Source organism: Colobus angolensis, unplaced genomic scaffold, assembly GCF_000951035.1.
Source record: "Colobus angolensis palliatus isolate OR3802 unplaced genomic scaffold, Cang.pa_1.0 Scaffold88, whole genome shotgun sequence".
Lineage (NCBI taxonomy): Eukaryota > Metazoa > Chordata > Mammalia > Primates > Cercopithecidae > Colobus > Colobus angolensis.
The window spans coordinates 6900806-6909525 of NW_012122709.1; the positions used below are offsets into that span (position 1 = coordinate 6900806).

Sequence of the window (8720 nt, forward strand, 5' to 3'; positions counted from 1 at the left end):
TAATTTTTTTGTATTTTTAGTAGAGACGGGGTTTCACCATGTTAGCCAGGATGGTCTCGATCTCCTGACCTCATGATCCGCCCGCCTCAGCCTCCCAAAGTGCTGGGATTACAGGCGTGAGCCACCGCGCCTGGCCCCAGATTCCTTAATGTTAAATCTAGTTCATGTAAATTAATATCACTTAATTATCTAACAGCATTATTCGACTGTTACACACGAATAGATGATGATAGAGAAGGATCCCTGGGTTAGCTTGCATTATAAAAAAAAAATTTTAGACTCCTTCAACTAGAAGAGGGGGAATAAGATAATAATGGGCATTGACCTCAAAATATTTCAGTATATATTCAGACCTGGACTATTCTTACTAATGTGATTAACCTTTTAAAATTTCTACCAAATGGATTTTCTGTTTAAGGAATTTGACTTAAATCAGTTTTTTCTACCAAAACCCCAAGCTTGCATGAACATTGTAGTGAATTTTAGAAATACAGAGAAACTATGAAAATGATAGTAAAGATTAATCACAAGCAGAGTACCCAAGAACATTTTAAAATATGTGATGTTTCTGTACTGTCCGTTCTTACATGATTTTTATGTAGTTCATTTATGTCTCCAGTGTATTGTACGTTTTCAGATACTGCCTTTTTGACTGAAATTATAATTTTCACATCACTTGAAGTTGTATTTTTAAAACACTATTATTGCTTGAAATTTATTAATATTGGGTTGTTAGTTGTTAGAACTCTGTTACAAAAATTCATATAGAATATGACCAAGTAATTTAGATCTGTATAAGGCAAAAAGTAAAAGTAGACCTTTTCATTCTGCAAGTGGTTTTTACACCTTCCAGAAGTAAAGGGACTAACAATTAAGGCAAGAAAATGGGATCACGGCTGGGCGCAGTGGCTTTCGCCTGTAATCCTAGCACTTTGGGAGGCAGAGGCAGGCGTTTCACCTGAGGTCAGGAGTTTGAGACCAGCCTGACTAACATGGAGAAACCCGGTGTCTACTAAAAATAGAAAAGTAGCCATGCTTGGTGGCGCGTGCCTATAATCCCAGCTAATGAGGAGGCTGAGGCAGGAGAATCACTTGAAACCGGGATGCGTAGGTTGCAGTGAGCCAAGATTCCCCCTTTGCACTCCATCCTTGGCAACAAGAGCAAGACTCCATCTCAAAAAAAAAATACTTTTTTTTAATGTGATCAAGGAGTTTATTTTACTACTATAAAAGGATGCTGGCAACCTGTTACATGAAAGAACTGAGGGACTGTTCTTAGGATTTCTTTTTTTTTTTGAGACGGAGTCTCACTCTGTCGCCCGGGCTGGAGTGCAGTGGCCTGACCTCAGCTCACTACAAGCTCCGCCTCCCAGGTTCACGCCATTCTCCTGCCTCAGCCTCCTGAGTAGCTGGGACTACAGGTGTAGGCCACCACGCATAGCTGAATTTTGTATTTTTAGTTTCACCATGTTAGCCAGAGTGACCTTGAACTCCTGATCTCACATGAACTGCCTGTATCCCAAAGGGCTGGGATTACAGGTGTGAGCCACTTCACCCGGCTTGGAATATGTGAACTGTAAATTCATAAATTGGACATGCTATTCTCCATCAAGATTTCAGGTTCTTTGAGACGAAGTTTCCTTCTGTCGCCCAGGCTGGAGTACAGTGGTGCGATCTCGACTCAATGGTACCTCCACCTCCCGGGTTCAAGTGGTTTTCCTGCTTCAGCCTCCCGAGTAGCTTGGACTACAGGCGTGCGCCACCACGCCTGGCTAATTTTTGTATTAGCCAGGGTTTTAGTAGAGACGGGGTTTCACCGTGTTAGCCAGGATGGTCTCGATCTCCTGACCTCGTGATCCGCCCGTCTCGGCCTCCCAAAGTGCTGGGATTACAGGCTTGAGCCACCGCGCCCGGCCTGTTCTTAGGATTTCTAACAGCAGTCTGCATAACATGTGGTGCTCGAGAAACCACACCATACTACCTAGAGAGAAATGGTATTGTTTAAGCATCAATGACAACACAAAAAGGTATTGCCGCTTATAGGACAATGTAGTCTTGCCAAAATAATTGCAGATGAGGCTGAATAAGCCTTCGGTCCCAGCTGCCACTTTCAGGAATTAAGAATATGTGGAATTGTACTAGGAGTATCAATTCTGGAAAATACAGACTGGGAAACAACAGGTCAATACCCTGGATTCTTTTTTCTTTTCTTTTTTTTTTTTTTGAGGCGGAGTCTCGCTCTGTCGCCCGGACTGGAGTGCAGTGGCCAGATCTCAGCTCACTGCAAGCCCCGCCTCCTGGGTTTTACGCCATTCTCCTGCCTCAGCCTCCCGAGTAGCTGGGACTACAGGCGCCCGCCACCTCGCCCGGCTAGTTTTTCTATTTTTAGTAGAGACGGGGTTTCACCGTGTTAGCCAGGATGGTCTCGATCTCCTGACCTCGTGATCCGCCCGTCTCGGCCTCCCAAAGTGCTGGGATTACAGGCTTGAGCCACCGCGCCCGGCCGTCCCTGGATTCTTAAACAGATAAATTTTAATGCAATAGAAGCGGGACTTAATGTACAAAAATGCCTTAAATGCATCACATTTATTTTTTTGGGAAGACAAGAATGTCTACAGTTACACATTTAGGCATTAGAATTATTTTACAAGTAAGAAAGTACTAGTAAAGTCAGAATGATTGTTATCTTTTGGTGAAAGGAAGAGGGATTGGCAGTGGAATCAGCCACACAAGGTTTGTTTAGTTATGAGAGTTTACAGGGACGCAACTGCTCTTGCACCTTCACACATTTTTATTGAAATTCCTTGTGCTCACTCACTATTGGAGCAGGTAAAACTTACAAGTTTTAACCGCTTTTCTAAAATTTCTTTCTTTTCAATAAATACCTGCTGGTTATTTTGGTATTGTATTTCTAAGTGTTTTATTCTCCAAGTTGTTTATTTTTTATTTCTCCCAGTCAGTGAAACCGTAAATGCTGTCTGTAGGATAGTGATTTTGCCATCTTGAGTCTTATGTTGGGAGTTGAAGATTCAAAAACTGCTCTGCTCTTGCTGCCCCTTTCCAAGAGTCACAGTTCTCTTCCAATACTCCCACAATCAGTGAAACCATATAAGCTGGCTTGCCTTTACTGCCTTGCATTTTGGAGTTTTGTTGTAAATGCTATCTGTAGGATAGTGATTTTGCCATCTTGAGTCGTCTGTTGGGAGTCAGATTCAAAAATGGCTCTGCTCTTGCTGCCCCTTTCCAAGAGTCCCAGTTCTTTTCCAATAGTTTCTTTGTGTTTCAGTATTGGCTATCCTCCTCCCTTTATGGAAATTTCACCTGTATGGTACCTTAAAATTTTGAGGTGGGATGAAGCGTGACTGGACATCATTTGGTTATTTCTAAAACTTCGGGAAATCTACCTCTTCCATAAAATTGGACATAGCGCTACCACTAAAATTTAAGGAAGCTCTCAGGACAGTCTTTGTTACTATTTGTTGCCTGGATTTTCCCCGGAATGTGGTACTCAGCACATGGTTAGTAAATATTTGACCCCCAAAATGAATGAGTTTGTAGTGACTGTTCATTCCTTAGGAGGATATGTTACTAAGAGTGGAATTAATCGGTATTTGTGAGTACATCTGTCTTTACTGTTGCCTCCATCTTGAATTTAAATCCTTGTAGTGAGTATGGGTATTAATTGTAGGCAACCTTTGGAAGTTGGGATTATTACATTTTCAAAAATAAGTAGTGCATCACTTTTGTAGCAGATTTAATAACCGGAGCATAAACAAAATGAGAAATCATATCCTTAAACTCAGAGATAACAACCATTGCTAGAATCCTTTTACTTATATGCCTGGATGCTTTTCTACGGAGCTTTTCCTGTGTGGATCTTTGAGAGAATTAAGCCCTGATACACGTGAAAAATGCTGTGGGATTATGAATTCCATACATCTTGATTAGTTCTAGGTATGTACTCAGATTTGTGAAAATTGAGAAAATGGTCATTTAGATCCATTTCTGTCTGTGGTGCCTACCCCCTTTCAATCACATCGGTATTTTTTTGCAAATGTCCATTTGGAACATTGGACTGTGGTGTGATGGGTTTTTTCCCTTATATTCAGTATTCTGTGATGGCTTATGGAGCCCTTCACCCCTGGTAATTTCTTCTCATTAAAACTATGGGGATTATATTTTCTGTTGATATACCTATTGTTTGTGAAAAATAGTTGCTTAAAACCAGATTGTATCTCCACTTGTAGTAATAGCAAGTATTATAAACCAGCAGTAGTATCTGAAACCGGTTAGGCCTTAATGCAGATTTTTGTTTTCATTCCTCTTTTTAGTGTCCTCAGACTTTCTGGCATACTTAAGAGCTGAAAGACTGTTGGTGGATTTCAGTGGCTACTGTTTGTTAATTTTTATTGCTAAGTCTTAAAATATTAAGAACTTTTTGTAAAGATATACTTTAGAAAGTAACATAAAGACACGAATTTCAGAAACATTTGGAAGGAAGTGAAGTTTTGTTGGAGCTTTTAAATCAGTACTGCCTGTTAAATGACTGTATTAAGCATCAGAATGGTAGGAGTCATATATAAATGAAATGGTGTTATACTGCCTGTTTTTCTGTACATGTATATATATATATATATATATTTTTTTACATCATCCATAAGAACTAGTTTGTCTGATTCACTTGAGGATCGAAAGGATAACAAATACTGGAATATTTTGAGATTCATCGGAACCTTTCAAAGGGATGAAGGGGAAATCTTAAGAATGTTTTTAAGTCTTGTTCAAGATAGGGAGTGGAGTGGAAAGAGGCAGGAAACAATGCTGAAAGAATGAAATAAAACATTTTCACTTATACAGGACCTAAGATGGTATTGTGAATCTTCATATTGTTATGATAGTATTGAGCCTCCATCACATATGTAAAGACAGAATTTTTGGTTTTAAATAATTTGTGGAAAGTTGTATATTTTTCTTTAGTTCCCCGATCCTTAATTTGATTCATGCCGTGTTCCACTGGCTAGTTTTATCATCATCACCATCCGATATTATTAAATGTCCTATATTTTAGGTTATATAAAAAGTAGCCTTGGAGTCATTGCAGTCTGTAAAAAGATGGTATTGATACTTACGTATCTAAAGCATTCTGCAGTTAATTGAAGTATCTGGAAATAGGTGTTTCCAGTGTAAATGAATTGATTCTGTTTATTGCCTTTTGAAGAAAATTATACTTAATGGGTAAGTGTAAGCTATCCATATTAATCTAGCTAATGAATGGCTTGGAACAGAATTTGACATTTGCTATGCTGTGTATATATATACAGAACCGGTGAAACTCAATAAAAGCAGCGTGAATCAAGATTATTGATGGCAGGGAATAGTTAGCATGACCTGTAATGTGAAAAACAGCAGATACTGGTGTCAGAGAATTTAGGCAGTTCTAATTTGCTTGAGTTATTAGAGGAGGGCCACTTGGAATTATGTCCAAGGAAATTATATTGCCAATGACCTGCCAGGGAGAATTTTTTTTTTCCTGATAATTTAGAGTTTAGTGCTGCTGAAATAGAATGAAGAGGAAGAAGTTGAATTTCCTAGAACATATTCAGAGGCTGGAGTCTCTGAGTTTATTAGTAAATACATAATGCTGTGAGTCCCTTTAATTTGCCTGATACTGGGCAGTTAACAGTGATTCAGAGTGAGAGTGGAGAATGTTTATCAAGGCATATTGTTTTTAGCATCTGTTCACCTGAATACTTTTTTTTGCTTTACAGTTTTCAGCTTTGTGAGAAACCGTATCATCAAACACAATGGCCAGCAACGTTACCAACAAGACAGATCCTCGCTCCATGAACTCCCGTGTGTTCATTGGGAATCTCAACACTCTTGTGGTCAAGAAATCTGATGTGGAGGCCATCTTTTCGAAGTACGGCAAAATTGTGGGCTGCTCTGTTCATAAGGGCTTTGCCTTCGTTCAATATGTTAATGAGAGAAATGCCCGGGCTGCTGTAGCAGGAGAGGATGGCAGAATGATTGCTGGCCAGGTTTTAGGTAAGGTCTCCGTTAAGTTAATTTTTTCGTTGATGATCAGGCCTGAGTTTTTTGATTCATGTTTTTTTGTTTTTGTTTTTTTTATGTCTGTAAAACTGACAGCCTGAGATATTCTGGATATTGTGACTATTCAGTCTAATAAAAATACATTAGGCTTATAGTTATAATTGGCTAAGTAAAGGATATTCTTCATTGTACTGTTTTGTGTAGTAGAGACAGGACAACTCTCATTTGACAATTGTGAGTAGGGTGACCTGGGAATGACACTTCACGGTGTTAAAATGTTGCCTAAATTGTTATATCCTCCCCACAGCAGACTGGTGGAGCTCTCTAGTGTTGTTGACTGCTTGTCTCCTCATTGGGGTTTCGCTCCATCATTGGGCCAATTGCAGTTTGGCTCAGTCTTAGATTTTCTTGTCTTTTCAAATGTAATGACACCTCAGAGTGCTACCTATGATTTGGTTTATTCAAGCCAGAATGCAGCGTCCATATGTTTATTTGATTAGTTGTACTACTAGATGTCTGTTTTAACTTCTCATTTTATGTGTACTTTGTGCCTCAGTTTCAAAATAATCACACCTGTGTTTTTACAAAATTAAGATGATTATTTTCAATTTTATATTTGTGGTTTTATTCTTTGTATACATTCTACTATGTCTGTTGACTCATAGCATGATAGGTTAGAGTTACATGAAGCAATTCTTTGATAATGTTACGTAACCAACCAGATACACAATTTGCATCTATTTATTGTTTTTACATCTTACTGGATTGCATTTTTAGAAATTCTATCTTTAGTTTTAAAACACTATATGGTTTCAAAGTCAGAATTGTAAATGAGGTTAATATACCAAAACCTGAAGGTATTCATGTAATGGTGTTCAGCAAATAGACAGTATATTCAATCTTTATTTTTCTTTTTGACACAGTCTAGTTCTGTCGCTTAGGCTTGAGTGCAGTGGTGCAGTCTTGGCTCACTGCAACCTCAGCCTCCCAGGTTCAAGCCATTGTCCTGTTTCAGCCTCCCGAGTAGCTGGTACTACGGGAGTGCACCACCACACCTGGCTCATTTTTGTATTTTTTGGTAGATCCGAGGTTTAACCATGTTTTCCGGGCTGGTCTTCACCTCTTGACCTCAGGTGATTCTCCCGCCTCTGCCTCCCAAAGTGCTGGGATTACAGGCATGAGCCCCTGTACCTGGCCTCAGGTGGTTTTCAGTTGTTGATTTGATGAGCTCCTTTTGTATAAAAAGGTAAGATATAAAGGATTAAGTTTAAGATATCCACGTTTGGCGAGGTGCAGTGGCTCATGCCTGTAATCCCAGCACCTTGGGAGGCTGAGTTGGGCCGGTCATGAGGTCAGGAGATGGAGACCATCCTGGCTAACACCGGGAAAAGCTGTCTCTACTAAGAATACAAAAAATTAGCAGGCCGTGGTGGCAGGTGCCAGTAATCCCAGCCGCTCAGGAGGCTGAGGCAGGAGAATTGTTTGAACCCAGGAGGCGTAGGTTACAGTGAGCCGTGATTGCACTCCAGCATGGGCAACAGGGCAAGACTCCGTCTAAAAATATATATATATGGAATTTGTATATTTTGGGGCATGTGTGTATTAAAATGAGACTCATCTTAATAAAAGCAGTATATATGAAAATGGAGGTACTGTTGACTGAGTGCTTTAGCATGACTGGGAAGTTAAAAAACAATTTTGGCTTTCTGACATGGGTTTTTAGAACAAGGAGAAGATGAATTCTTGTTTGGAAGGTCATGGGTAGCAGGGTAGGTAGCTGGGCTTACGTGTTACAAATTGTATTTGAAAAACTAGGGTTGTTTCCCTTTGCTCTTTTATTTTTTTGGTGTGTGTAAAGGCTGTTTAAGCAACTTACGAATTATTCAGAAAGCAGTTGTTAACTCCGGATGTTTTACATGCAGTACAGCTAATCCTTACTTATAAGGGAAATCTGAAGTTGCCTTTGAGGATGATTTGAGGGTGTCACACTGCACTATATTATTTTGTGGATTGGTGTATATTTTAATATATTTGTAATAATTCGGAATGAACTGAACCATTCTTGGAAAGGTAACCACTGATAGTTTTCCCTTGTAATAGTAACTGAGTGAACAGTCAGTGCCTTGAATGGGGAGAGTTGAGTTAAAGTGGGATCTGAGGGTGGAGAGTACCAAAGACAGACTTAATGTTATGTCTCAGGAACACTTTAATGGTACAGAAGAGAGCACAAATATATGGAAGATGAAGTCTTAGCCTTGTAAAAATTTATGAGCCTTTTTAATATTAAAAGGAGAGATGAAGCTGAGCATGGTAGCTCACACTTGTAATTCCAGCACTTTGGGAGGTCAAGGCAGATCACTTGACCCCAAGAGTTCGTCCCTATGAAAAATAAAAAAATTAGCCAGCCTTGGTAGTGCCTGCTACTTGGATGGGAGGATCACCCGAGCTTTGGAGGTCTAGGCTGTATTGAGCTGTTATTGCATCACTGCACTCCAGCTTGTATTACAGTGAGACCCTGTCTTAAAAAAAAAAAAAAAAGAAAGATGAGTTGTTTTGTTTCAGATTTTCTTTTCTTTTTCTTTTTTTAAGGCGGAGTCTTGCTCTGTCGCCCGGACTGGAGTGCAGTGGCCGGATCTCAGCTCACTGCAAGCTCTGCCTCCCGGGTTTAC

At 39.7% G+C, this 8720-nt stretch overlaps 1 protein-coding gene across 8 annotated transcripts in view; it reads left to right on the forward strand.

The window, feature by feature from the left end:
- HNRNPC (heterogeneous nuclear ribonucleoprotein C (C1/C2)) overlaps window positions 1–8720 on the forward strand; it is a 62159-nt gene that overhangs the window by 32396 nt on the left and 21043 nt on the right. For all 8 annotated transcript variants that reach the window (XM_011930932.1, XM_011930936.1, XM_011930933.1 and 5 more), the window contains one exon: window positions 5769–6045. In XM_011930932.1, coding sequence (XP_011786322.1) covers window positions 5805–6045 — 241 coding nt within the window. In that variant the 5' untranslated portion in view covers window positions 5769–5804. The remainder of the gene's footprint in view (window positions 1–5768; window positions 6046–8720) is intronic.